The sequence below is a fragment of the Musca vetustissima genome, unplaced genomic scaffold (genome assembly GCF_032173495.1).
Source record: "Musca vetustissima isolate MV318-11 ecotype Yass unplaced genomic scaffold, APGP_CSIRO_Mvet_v1 utg82623, whole genome shotgun sequence".
Classification (NCBI taxonomy): Eukaryota; Metazoa; Arthropoda; class Insecta; order Diptera; family Muscidae; genus Musca; species Musca vetustissima.
The window spans coordinates 26,294-40,806 of record NW_026878371.1 but is presented as its reverse complement, the minus strand read 5'-3'; the positions used below and the strand labels follow the sequence as shown (position 1 = coordinate 40,806).

Genomic DNA, 14,513 nt, shown 5'->3' with positions numbered 1-14,513 from the left:
CCTTAAATCGGACGAAACTATATACGGGAGCTATATCTAAATCTGAACCGATTTTCTTCAATTTCAATAGGGTTCGTCCTTGGGCCAAATAAGTGAGCGGTGCCAAATTTTATACAAATCGGATCATAAATGCGACCTGTACATTGTTTTCAATTTAACATGCATAGGTCTACTCAGAAAGTGATTCTATGCATATTCTCAAAAGGAACCATGTATCTATCTCGTTTCCTTTTGCCTGTTACAAGCATATGCACAAAGACATAATACCCTGTACCACAGTGTGGTGAAGGGTATAAAAATGCGTTTTCGATTAGATATGTTGACATAATGCTATGGAAAATTTTGGACATTTTGATCCTCTAATATATATGGGAGCTAGATGTGTGGTTAAACATGGTTATGGTCAGAAGCTGTGTGGCTTTGGACTTAGTGGCGGATGTTTTCACATTTCCTTAGATGAATGAATCTTACAAGAAGAGGAAACTCACTCGACCTTTGGGAACTCTTTGTTTCACTTTACAATTCTTCGACTTTCAGTTCCTTAATTCAACATACAATTGGCTTTTACACCTACAGTTGATTATCTAATGTTTCAAAGGCCCAGCTCCCGGCCAAATTATCTGAATTACCGAACAACATGACATGATGGATGGTATCCTGGGTCCTCGATATATCAAGATTTATATAAAATATGTTGCTATCTTGGTTCTACAAACTAGATTTTCATCGATGGAAGAATTAGGTCTTGCCATTTTTTATACCTTTCAACATATGGAAATTTCGAAGATTCTGAAATTTGGCAATGCCGATATAGATCCATGATTAGACATCGCTCTCATATAAAAGTCTTAGTTCATATTTGTAGAAGATTTTCGCTGTATGTCCTAAAAATATATAGGTTCCAATTTGTGTATCTTGAAAGTTTTAGGCGAATTTCTCCACCAAAGTGACTGTAATTAAGCAATCCGAGTTCTCGTTGGGTGAACACATCTTTGTAAAACGACGTTCATAATTGCCATATATAGAAAGACCTGATAATATTTAAGTAATTCGAAGGTATTAGCCTCCAAGTGACTGTTATTTGTTAGTACGGATTCCGAGCTCAGAAAAAATAATAATATGTGTTGCATATACGCTCTTTATTTTTTGTACCATAAAGTTCGTAGCGCAGTTTCCCAACCTGAGTCTATGTAATTTGGTATTTTATTTTCTCAGAGCATAACAGTTAATTTATAATGACAGAGGGTTCCTGACCTTTGTAAAAAATTTTGAATGTATACAACATGTTCTAGCTTTTGACTACAAGAATTCTACAGGATCTCTCAAATTTTGGGTCTTCAAGTGCTCCATGCTAACACTAACTGAATATCTTTCGAGTGTACTTTCCCCACCCCTTTAATCACACTGCTTAGGCCAAAAACCTCCGATTACAAAGTCATTGTTTGATGGTCATCGTTATGTTTTTGGTTTTGTTTTGATTCCTAAGTTTTGTTTGTCATGTTTCGTACATAAATTTCATTTGTTGTTGTGGAGGCGATGGTCATATCGATGAATGGCCAAGTACGACGATGAAGCGTCGCCCGTTATTGTCCTTTTTTTATTTGTTATGATTATGGAGTGGGCGATGGATGTAAACTGAAAAAACAAAAACAAAATATATATTTTGTATTGTTATCCTATCGCTTCAATGGATGTCTACTAAAACCGTACATAATGGACACCGAACGGAAAGTCATGTGGCTAAAAATTCGATTGTTTAGTTTAGTGGGTTAGTTTTTTTTTCATTTTTGTTATTTGTTATTCGCTATCGGCCTCTCCCTGGCTGTGTCCGGGATACCATTATCCACAGGAACTTTTGGACAGATATTATTAGATTTTTTGTTCTTCTCGTTGTAGTTGTTGTTGTGTTCAAAATTATTGTTCTCAATTGACTAGCCAGCAAGCCGACCATATTGTGTTGTTTTTGTGGCCACTTTAGCCATTGGCAATGTTTGATTTGGACTACCATGGCTGCTGCCATTGTCGTCGCTGTTGTTGTTATGACGATGATGATGTTCCGTCCAGTTGTGTTATAGACACGAAACTCGCTTCGTTTTGGGAGTTATTACAACTGAATGCAACCAAGTTGTTGTTACTGTTATTTTTATGGGTTTCGAGGACAGGGAGATAGTAAATTTTTATTTTGATTTATATGAAACTGATTAAAATTTTATTGTAACTGTGGTCGTCCTCCATATATTTGTTATTGTCGATTGGTGGTGGAGGACTATTTGTTTTGGTTCATATTCCGTGCAGTGGCTTAGATTGCCCCATACTAATACATATGTGTGTATGTGTTTGCATATTTAAGTCAATTTATTATGTATTTATCACTTATATAATTTGTGCAGTTATATTTGCCAATTGGGAGATTACCAATGTCGTAGTGTTAATGGCATTGGCAGCCGACGTGGTCGACGGGGATATTTAAAACCAAATTTAACTAATTTTTGTAAACTGCTATATATTGGTGTTATTATTGTTGTTGTAAAAATCACTTGTTTGTAATCATTATTTATTGATAATTTCAACCAAAAATAAATACATAAGTCATGAATAAATATGAATTTTTATATAAGTAATGTGTGTGTGTCGTCGTAACAGGGGATTTGTATTATTCATAGAATTAGAATTGATTGCCATAATTATTTGTTTTTGTGTGGGGGGAGATTGTATGTTGTTGGGTGAATTTTGAAACGGTGGAGCAGCCATGATATATGTATTGTATGCAAACATTAAACATGGTGTGAAATACTGAAACAAAACCATTAAAATATATTTAGATTTGAAGTCATCGAATACTTAAAATAACAGGACAATTGAAAAGTCACCGGTTTGAGTGTGAAATGCATTTTCAAAAACAGGCCTAATCTTAAAAACATATTAAACAGAAAAAACCAGTAAGGATAGTTGAAAAGTCGGACGGTGCCGACTATATGATACCCTTCACCACTTTGGATACAAACAAGAGATGCTAATATATACAATATCCTGTAGATAGAACAGACATCTAATTTTTAGAGGACAATTGAAATGGAATGGGGCGAAACTAAATGTGTGATCTACATAGATATGTGAACCAAGTAAAAACACTCAATGCACATACCATTCTGAAATCTATGAAAAATTGTATGCCAATCTGATTCTTTTGTGTTCAGTTTGTATGAAATGGAGCAAAATAATGTATGTGGAGCTGTATGTAAATCTGTATGCTGCAGCACAGAACACTTTCCAGAATTTTATCTAGTGTATATAGAACAGACGTAGTCTCTTCGGTCCACCATTTACCAAAACTATATATGGAGCTTTATGATACCCTTCACCACTATATGATACCCTTCACCACTATGGACAGGACTATTAACATGAAATTGGATGAACTAAAATATGGATACTTATCTAAATGTGAATCGACTTAGATCTATCCATAAACATGCCATTCGATTTTTACAATGGGACAAAAGTATGCAAATCGACTTCAAACAAATATCAATAGGTCATCAAGAGGTCTGTACTTCTAGAAAACGCAACTAAGTAATTCTATGCTCAATTTTGTACGTTGTGCAAAATTTGATGTCAATCTGACTAACATGAGAAGTCTGATGTCCAATTTACTTAAAATCGAGCGAAAATATATATGGAAGTTATATCGTAATATGAACCGATTTCAACGAAACTTGTCACAGGTTAGGTAATACAAATTTCAGTACGTTTTGTTCCTATCAGCCATATATTGGATCCTTGGTGCGTCAAATATTTAAAATCAATCTATAATATAACGGAGTTATATCTCAACCGATTTTCACGAAACTTGACATACATCAGTCTGGACTAAATTCAGTACGCTATGCCAAATTTCGTGCAAATCGAAGGATATATAGAGACTTTGGTGCACCATTTAAATGAAATCGGACGAAACTATATATGGGAGCTATATCTAAATCTGGACCGATTTTCTCGAAACTTGGCAGACATCACTCTAGGCTCAATTCAGTGCGTTATGCCAAATTTCGTGCAAATCGAAGGATATATAGGGACTTTGGTGCACCATTTACCTGAAATCGGACGAAACTATATATGGGAGCTATATCAAAATGTGGACCGATTTTCTAGAAACATGGCAGACATCACTCTAGGCTCAAGTCAGTGCGTTATGCCAAATTTCGTGCAAATTGAAGGATATATAGGGACTTTGGTGCACCATTTACATGAAATCGGACGAAACTATATATGGGACCACATCAGTCTGGACTAAATTCAGTACGCTATGCCAAATTTCGTGCAAATCGAAAGCTATTTAGGGACTTTAGTGTACCATTTACATTAAATCGGACGAAAATATATATGGGAGCTATATATAAATCTGAACCGATTTTTCCCAATTTCAATAGGGTTCGTCCTTGGACAAAAAGAATGAGCTGTGCCAAATTTCATCCAATTCGAATTATAAATGCGGCCTGTACATTGTTTACAATTTAACATGGACAGACGAACAGACGGATATGCGTGAATCGACTTAGAAAGTGATTCTATGCATATTCTCAAAAGGACAAGCATCGAAAACAAGCAAAACCAAATTACAGCCAATATGGTTGAAAATTGAATTGAATATTCCGAAACGCTGACCATTTGTAATTCCAAACATCCTGAAGGTTATAGGAATGTCTGTGAAAAATCTAAAAGGTCTATATTAAATATTGTGATCTCTATCGTGATTTCAGCCGACAGATTTGAACGGACAGACAGACCGACAAATATAGCTTAATCGACATAGGATTATTTCGAGCTGTTACAAAATGGAATGGAACACATTTAAGATACACTGCACCTTATGTTGCAGGGTTTAATTATATATTTCACGAATAATTGGATATCTAAAAGTTTGGACTTTTCCAAGATTTCAAAAGACTTTCCCTGTGAACACTTTTTCCAACCGATGTTGTTGTAATTTGGTATTTTGGGTTTTTGGAGGGTTAACAAATCAGAAAATTGTCGATATGACCCCGATGGATGGGTATGATCTTTGTTTCCTCATGAACATGAGTGCATCAGGGCAGCGACACTCAGGCCCATTTTTCCCAGGTTAAAGGTTAAAGGTGGGTCTTCGACTTCTGTTTTAAAATTAATTTCCCAATATTTAATTTCTCTATATCTACGAATGCCTTGACGTCGTTGTCGGTATGAAAAATCATCAAGAGTCCAAGGATATATTTTCTGAGATAGAAGAAATTCACAACCTAGAAATTGAACAGTTGCAAAAAATCACCCCACTCTAGAGGTGGGTCATCGACTTCTGTTTCTGAATTGATTTCCCAATGTTTTAAACACAACCGATGGTTGGTCTTCCCTATTTCCAAAAACATCTTGACAAACATCTATGTAGGGAAATGTCAGGCAATGCTAACGTGGTTCCACGCATTTTACGGAATCTATGTTGATGTCGGAGGCCAAGTCCTTATTATGGTGTGTATTTTAAAGAAAAAATCTTAATTGCTTTATTAAGGTATGTATTTGTTAGAATAATTTTTAGGGGTATATATGTGCCCATGATTTTGAAAGTGGTATAAGTCACATTTTTTTTGTTTCGAGATATTTAGAGTTTTGCATTTTAAAGGATTAAAAAATATTCTTGCATTATGGATTATGATTTTTCGACATTAAAGTAGTCCTATCAAACAAGTATTTATTATGATTGTGAAATTTATTGCCGTTTTTAAAAGAAAATATGGTTTTGAAAGGTTTAAATGACTTGTGCCACCTTCAAAATTAACTGTATGACTTTATAAATGACTTATACCAAAAATGAAACAATTTTATTAGTAATTAACGTTTTATTCAAACTCATTTCATTGTGACAAAGTAAACTATTCAATAGTATTTAGAGAAATAAAGTGTTTGTGAACAATTGGTGGAATATAGGGTAGTAGATCCATCATATCTTTACGTTTTTCTTTTGTTATCTGTCTAATGGTTGTGTATAATGGAAGTAAATCAATATTTCCGTATATTCTATGTCTTCCTTTTTTATGTGAGAGGTCTAATACTTAGAATTCGGAGTTGTCATCCAAGGAAGTTTTATAAAACATCTTATATGGGGCATTTTTTTAGAAATCTGATTCATTGTATTTTTAACCAAGGCACAGCTTCTCCATTGATGTTTTTCTTTCTATTATTCGTTGATTCTTTTAGTTGTTTTGTAGAAAAAAATCTTTTTGATCCATCACTGTAAGCTATTATATGCTTTTGAGTGGTAATGTCCCGAATATGCTTTAAGATGCAGGACGCAACTTCCTGCGATCCTCTTGAAGCGATTGTTTCATCCCATACATACATTTTAGCATTTCCATTGTGGAAACCTAAATTGTATACATACATGTTGCGCTTATAGTAAGCTACGGAAACAGAAATTTTTGGATTGACCTACAAAAAGCGCTTCCTTTTTGTAGGTCAATGTAAATCCGCAAATTTCTTTCGGGTTATCTTCTGTTTTTTGTATGTCATCTTTTAAACTTTTTCTAGCCTGTTCGACACTTTGAAGATGTGCCGAACAGGCACTTTTAAGATGCAAATTTTCGTCCTCATTACTAGATGATTCAATTTTTAGTTTTATCGAATCATACTTTGGCCACGTGTCATTACGAGGAGTATGAAAATTTAGGTTGAACTCAGTATTAAATATTTATATTTAAAGTTCACTCCTTTACATATGATGTATTTTCATCACATTTTTCCACATATATCCCATAAATTTTTCGAATATCTAAGTCATCACTTAGATACTTTCGACCTGAAGTGTCACGTAATCTCGTGTAATGAATATGATCTCGTACTACTTTAAGTATTTAGAGTTTTTTGTTTCATATTCCTCTCTACTATTTCTCTTCATTTTTCTTATATTTTTCCATTTGTATGGGTTATGCACCTGATTCATCAGAAGACGATATCATTCTTATTCGTTTGCATTTCTTGGGAGCATTATTTTCATTTATTCGCCGTAAAATGTCTACTATTAACTTTAAATAGTAGGTTTTTACCTACCTGAACCACTATCTGAAGACATGACAAAATTACTTTGTGAACACACTGACTTATACCACTATCAAAACCAACAATATCTGTATTTCAGTTAACAACTAAAAAATAAACGCATTTTAATGACTTAATTTCCATGGCATGCTGCTACTTTCTTCAGATTATATTATTTTATAAGGATTTGATAAGTAAAAGCTGATAAAGTAGATTTTTGACTTATACCACTTTCAAAATAATGGGCACATATAGGCGTGGATTTTCTCAATAATGTGCATAATTAAAAAACTTAAAAAAATGTATGCCCTTATTTTTATGTGGATTTTTACAACTTATAATAATTAGAGGCCTACCTAGGCGTGGATTAAAATACATAAAATGATGTTTAAATATGTTTACAATTTTCTATTTGTATATTGGCAAGGAAATACTAGCCTGTCAGGTGGGCAGGACTAAACAATAATCACTGCAAAATTTGTGAAATAAAGGAACAATACTTAAATACATTTTAATTAATCGTTTAACAAATTTCCCAAACGTTTAGGACATTTTTTTGTCAATTTCTTAAAATATTGACTAAAAGCGTCTTTGCCCCCATTTCTTCTTCTTAGTGACATAAATAATAAATGGTAATGACATCGATTAATAGCCCTAACCCTCCGTGTAAACATTTGGCCTGTGACAATCGATTAATTGTCCTCTGTCATCCTCTTCTTTTCATTTTTTTTTTTGCTTTGCAATGACTTTGTTTATGATTAATATTAATACAATGGACCTGAAGCTGAACATCAATCATAAGCCGATTGCTGGGTCGCTCGGTCGTTCGTTCATGTGGCCGATCAGCATAAGGCTATTTAAATTACAAAAGAATTATAATTAATTGTTATACAACGAAAATAAACCATTAACCCAGAGGTCCAGAAAAAAAACGCGCGTCCATTACATAAATGAAACTTTATTTTTATTTTTGCAATATGAGTACGAGAACAATAATAACTTTTCCCGCCCCGCAAAATTCAATTTGCGTTTACTTTCCCTTTGGCCAATTAAAAATTGGTTTGGTTTCGGTTCTGTTGTGTTTCGTTTCGTTTATTTTCGTCATAAATTAATCAAATATTCCCTTCAGATTATGAAATGAATGAAACATGAAGAACGTCATCGTTGTCGGTAGCTAGGATTTAATTTAAAAATATAACCAACCATTAAATGGCTGAAATATCGTCGATATGCCAGACATCGATGATGACGACGACAAGCAGACAGACAAACAATCATCGTCTACAACAATAAACTGGGCGAAAGGATCTGGGGAATTCATTTGATTTTGGTTTTTATTGCTGCCACTGCCGCTGTCGTTGTCTGGATCAACGTTCGTTTTGAACGATTAAAAGTGAATGGTGAAACTGTGTAAAAAAAGAGATTGAAAAAATACATAAAAACCATAAAAACACAAAAATCGATTTTTAACAATCGAATCTAGCCATTCTGGATTCAGAATCAGATTCACTTGCTCTTACTCTTTACCGTTGGGAAATATGTACATGGATGGACTTCGTTAGCAGGACATCAATGGCCGAAAGATACAGTGATCAAAATGATCGGATTTTTTGAAAAACTGATTTTCAAAGCCTAAATAGGCCCTTATTTAGGCGTACATTTTTCAGTGATTTGTTTATTGTTTAGAGACATATTAAAACGTGGAAAAAAATGTAGAAATTTTTTTACTTGGCCTTTTGAATTTTCATAGCCTCTTTTAAGTATTGCATTTTTAAAGAACATTTTTTCAAGCTCTTTTTAAGGCGTGGAATCTGCACTGCACGAAGTGGTAGGCTATATTAAGAGGAACATGGAAATTTCAAATTTTACGCTGGCCGCCTTCTTAGATATAGAGGGAGCCTTTAACAACGTTAAACTTAAATCCATAAACCACTCACTTAGGGAAGTTGGCATTCCTGATACCCTGACATATTGGATAGATAAAATGCTTAACAGCAGGATTATAAATTCAAGTGTGGGGGATGCAAAAATCAGGAAAACGGTAACTAGAGGCACACCTCAAGGAGGGGTGCTTTCGCCGTTACTATGGCTACTGGTATTTAATATCATATTGAGGGAATTGGACGGGAAAGGTATCAAAGTTGTAGCTGACGCGGACGACGTGGTGATATTGATCTCCGGAAAATTTCCGTCTACAATCTCTGAGCTTATGCAAAGAGCCTTACTGACGATGTCACGCTGGACCAGGGCAAATGGTCTTGGTGTAAATCTAACGAAGACGGAACTGGTAATGTTTACTAGGAAGCGTAAGCTCGGTGTCTTTGTTCCACCAACATTGGATGGAGTGCAACTTCACCTATCTCCGGAAGCAAAGTACCTCGGCACAATCCTGGACTGTTAACTACGATAGAAAAGGAACGTTGAGGAGCGAGCGAAGAGAGGAATGATTGCACTCTATTCATGCAAGAACTCCCTTGGGAAAAGCTGGGGGCTAAAACCATCGACTATACACTGGTTGTATAACACTGTGGTGAAGCCCATTTTGTCCTATGGCTCTCTTGTTTGGTGGAACTGCTTGAGCCTCAAGTCGACATCTAGTAAATTAGACAAGGTACAAAGAGCCTCCGCGATTTTACTTACAGGAGCAGGAAGGAGTACGCCACAAGCAGCTCTGAACGCAATGCTGTACTTCTAGCCTTTGGGCCTCAGCATTAAGTGTCAGGCTGCGCGTAGCTGTACTGTACCTTTGGGCATAGTAGTGTTCTTAATGAACCAGGTATAGCATTGCACCAACGTGCTAAACTAAGCGACTATATATCACCAATCCTTAGATGTCGTTATTCCTAGTAGAGACGACTGGAAACGAAGTAACCCTCCTCTGGACGGTCTGGCTCTCTATACAGACGGATCCAAAATGGAAGAAGGTACTGGGGCAGGCGTCTACTGTTAAAGGTTAGGCCTTGAGTTAACCTACAAGCTGGATAGTAACTGTAGTGTTTTCCAAGCTGAAATCTTCGCGATCTGGAAGGCAGTGGAATTGATAAAAAATCTGGATGCTGAGGTCGTTGAACCGAACCTGCTCTAATCTACAGCATAATTAGAAACATAAAGTGGTTAGGAGCATAGAACCTTGGCACGTAACGCTTTTTCTGTCTCACTCATAGGACCATCGACCTTCATTCATTTTTCACTCCTTTAATTTAGTAATCTTCTCTCCCCTACAGATCTGTCGTTGGTTTCTTCTCTTCGCTGTATCTTTTCTTGTGGATGATCACAACGGACCAAACCGGTCTCAGAGTGTTGTAGTCACACATGTGACTGCACATCCCCAAACTTGACCTAACCTAAGGCGTGGATTTTTAAAGAACGTTTTTTCGCAAGCCCTTTTTAAGACGTAGATTTCTAAACAACTTTTTTCAAGCCCTTATTAAGGGGTGGCTTTTTAAAGAATATTTTTTCAACTTCTCTTTAAGGCCTGGAATTTTTAATGAATATATTTTTAAGCCCTTATTAAGGCGTGGATTTTTAAAGAATAATTTTTTTCAAGCCCTTATTAGAATTTTTTTTTTATCAAACCATTAATAAGGCGTTTATTTTTAAAGAACATTTTTTCTATCCCTTTTTAAAGCGTGGATTTTTAAAGAATATTTTTCAAGCACTGATGATTGCTTGGGTTTTTAAAGGGTACCTATTTTTTTAAAAATATTTTAAAGAGCTATTTATTATTTTGTGTTTTTTAAGAATAAAATTATATTTATTTTAATCCATTGAAACCACTGTGCCACTTCGTTTGTTATGGCCAGGTTTTCACGATGCATTATATATATTCGAGCGTGCGTGTATATATGTACATGTAATGCGATAATACAAAAATAAATTTCATTTACTTACAAATTGATTCCATCGTATCCGGCACCAAGGCCCACATGATCAATGCCAGCAACGCGCTTAATGTGATTTATATGAGCTGTACAAACGGCAATACACCAACACCAACCAAACAGCCAACCAACACACCAACACCACCACCACCATCATCATCAGGGATCATTTGTAAGGGCATGAGATATGACAGCGTCAAGATGAAGATAGACACGGAGTAGCATAGATTAATATAGGCAACATTCCAGCAATGTGTAAGGCCATCGAATTGACAGTCATCAGCAGGAGCAGCAGAAGCAGAATCATCATCGTCGTCGTCGAAGTCATGACAGTTGTCATCGTCATCCCAGACGAAATGGGGGAATGAAAAGAAAATTGATTGGAGTGCGTGGGGATAAATCAGCAAAAGACGATTTGCATAATGCAATTGAATTTGTTGTTGTTGTCGTTGTGATATAAGCATATTCGACGTTGTTGTTGTATTTCAGAAGGTAATGGTTATACGTTCAGTTGTTGTTGTAGTGACACAAAAAATAAAAATTGGTAAAATTAACAAACGTATAATCAAAGTTCAATGCACCAATCACACAAAAATAGACCAAGTCACCATAAAATTGATTTCCAGCAAATCCAATTGATGAAGTATGAATGTGACGACCAATGAATCCAAGTTGCCATAATCATTGAGAGATAGAGAGACGGAGACGAAAAATATTAGAAAAAGAAAAGAAGACAAATAAATTAGATTTATGTAGTTATTTTTTTATTACAAAGAAGCTAATCAAATCTTAATGGGGAACCAAATTATACTAAGAGGGATAAATAAATCTTGAAGTTATGTCTAAAAATTACTTTCTGAAGGAAAAAAGATAAAATATCAAAAAAAAAAATAAAAAAATATAGTAAAATGTGTTTAAGTTTGGCTGCGCCGAACTTTTTACACCCTCCAACATGTGGTGTGCATTTAAAATCCCTTAAATCAATCGTGACCTTTGTGTGGGTACTATGTAATTGTTATTTTCAAAATTATAGACGAAAACTAGGCTCGGCAAATTTAGACATAGACTTTTTGGGAGATATTTTTAAGGGTTTAAGGGTGAGTGGATTTTTTTAATAATATATTTGTAGGTACATTTTTAGGAATATTCTTTCGGAAGCCTATAAGGATTTTTAATGAATATATTGGATTTTCGAAGAATATTTTTGGAAGTCCCTATTAAGGCGTGGATATTTAAAGAATATTTTTGAAAGTTCTTATTAAGGATTATTTACGTGGATTTTTTGGGAGTTCATATTTAGGAGGTGATTTTAAAGAATATTTTTTAAAAGGCGTGGATTTTTAAAGATTTTTTTCTAGACCTTAATAAGGAGTGAATTTATGTGGATTATTTTTTGAAGTTCATATTAAGGCTGTGATATTTGAAGAATATTTGTCCAAAGTCCCTATTAAGGCGTGGATTTTTAAAGATTTTTTTCTAGACCTTAATAAGGAGTGAATTTATGTGGATTATTTTTTGAAGTTCATATTAAGGCTGTGATATTTGAAGAATATTTGTCCAAAGTCCCTATTAAGGCGTGGATTTTTAAAGAATTTTTTCTACATTATTAAGGCTTGTATTTTTAAAGAATATTTTTTGTAGCCCTTATTTAAGCGGATATTGGCTGTTTGAAGAATAATTTTTTCTATTTTTTTTTGTGCTTTTTAAGGCGTACAGTTTTGAAGAATAATATTCTCTAGCCCCTATTAAGGCGTGGCTTTTTGAAGATTTTTTTGGAAGTTCTTATTAAGGCGTGGGTTTTTTTGAAGAATAATTTTTTTCCAGCCCTTAGGCGTGGATTTTTGAAAAAAGACTGAGGGTATACAAATTTCTAGGCCTTATTATAGCGTGGAATTTTGAAAAAAAGTCTGAGGGTATAACAATTTCTAGACTTTACTAAGGCGTGGATTGTTAAAGAATATTTTTTGGAAGTTTTTATTAAGTCGTCGATTTTTGAAGAATATTTTTTGGAAGTCGCTATTAACACGTAAATTTTTGAAAAATATTTCTTGGGAGTCTTTATTAGGACGTGGATTTTTGAAGAATAGTTTTCTGAGAGTTTCTTTTAAAGATTGGATTTCGAAAACATATATTCTTCAAATTTATATTAAAAGAATACTTTTGGAAGCCTTTTAATGCATTTATTTTTAAGAATATTCTTGCGGAATAAATCGTGTATTTAAAAACATTTTTAGGATGCCTATAAATTCGTGGAATTTGTAAGAATAGTTTAGAAGCCTATAAACCAGTGGTGGAAAAATGAGCGAGTGCTTTGTATTGGATCTATTAAAAAACCTGAATAATTTGAGTAAAATGGAAATCAAGTTCCATGGGAAATGCTCTGAAAAACTTAAAATTAATGCAAAACTTGGACCTATATTGACATTTTTGCAAGAACCCTCCAAGCCCTTTATGATCCCTGATTGTCAGATTTTAAGCATTTCGGTGTGAAATTGCGGTGAAGACCTTAAAAAAAGAAAATGGGAACTTCTTGTAGTGGCTACTCCAAACCGAAGTTGTCGATATGGTTCTGAAAATATGTTTTTTCTATCATCCAATAACACAGAATGCCAAAATGGAGCGGGAGCCTTCTTTGGATATCACACGATGTGAAAAAATCAATTTTGTAATATTAAACATCCAAGGAATGCAATGTCTATTCAAAAATACAAAGCTCTATCTTAAATACTGCGATCTTTATCGGGGTTTCAATAGACAGAAAGACGGGTTTCTAATTATTTAATATATATATTTCATGGGATCCCGACAATTATTTCAAGGTGCTACAAATGGAATATAATATAGAATATAAAAAACACAAACGAAATTAAATCTCAAAACCAATTTTCATTTTTCATTAGCCATTAACAATTGACTTCAATGGATGTTCATTTTAACACCCGCCAGTACTTACCCACAGCATCGTGTACGGTGGCATTTTCACTGCACGATAGAAAACGCGAATAAAAGTTGACCATAATTATGCCACCGTTCTTGGCCATCGATTGCAGCATATCATCCTGAACGTTACGACTCGAATTACACAGTTCATAGGCGGACGAGTGGGAGAATATCACAGGTGCTTCGCTGACTTCCAAAGCATCTCGCATTGTGCCCGTTGAGACGTGTGACAAATCGACCATCATGCCCAAACGATTCATTTCGCGTATGATTGTCTGTAATGAGAGCAAATGGAAAAAGTCGTATGAGTGAGGGAGGGGTAGAGAGAGAAAGAGAGAGCTGGGAAAATTGCCATTAATTACAAAAAGTCACAATGATGAATGTGTCATGTCAAATACAATGATGTTGCCACTGTTCATCCACTCAAATATCTAGGAAATTTACAATCTGCAGTCAATCACATTCCCCATCAGCCATCAGCCATCACCAATAAACCCCCCCACCCCCTTGTGCGACAAGTGAGTGCAAGTGACAAAACTATGTGATTATCTTTACTGCATACTAATGATGATTATAGTAATTTTTTTATTTGTTTTGTTGTCGTTGTTGCTATTGCTATTAGAATTT

General features: G+C 34.7%; 1 protein-coding gene across 1 annotated transcript in view; it reads right to left on the bottom strand.

Annotated features, from left to right (window-relative positions):
- Positions 1-14,161, bottom strand: part of LOC133323152 (dipeptidase 1-like) — a gene marked incomplete at its 5' end in the record, with an annotated part of 51,555 nt that extends 37,394 nt beyond the window's left edge. The window contains 2 exons of the mRNA XM_061532108.1: positions 10,957-11,032; positions 13,900-14,161. Coding sequence (XP_061388092.1) covers positions 10,957-11,032; positions 13,900-14,161 — 338 coding nt within the window. The remainder of the gene's footprint in view (positions 1-10,956; positions 11,033-13,899) is intronic.
- Between the last annotated feature and the right edge of the window lie 352 nt (positions 14,162-14,513).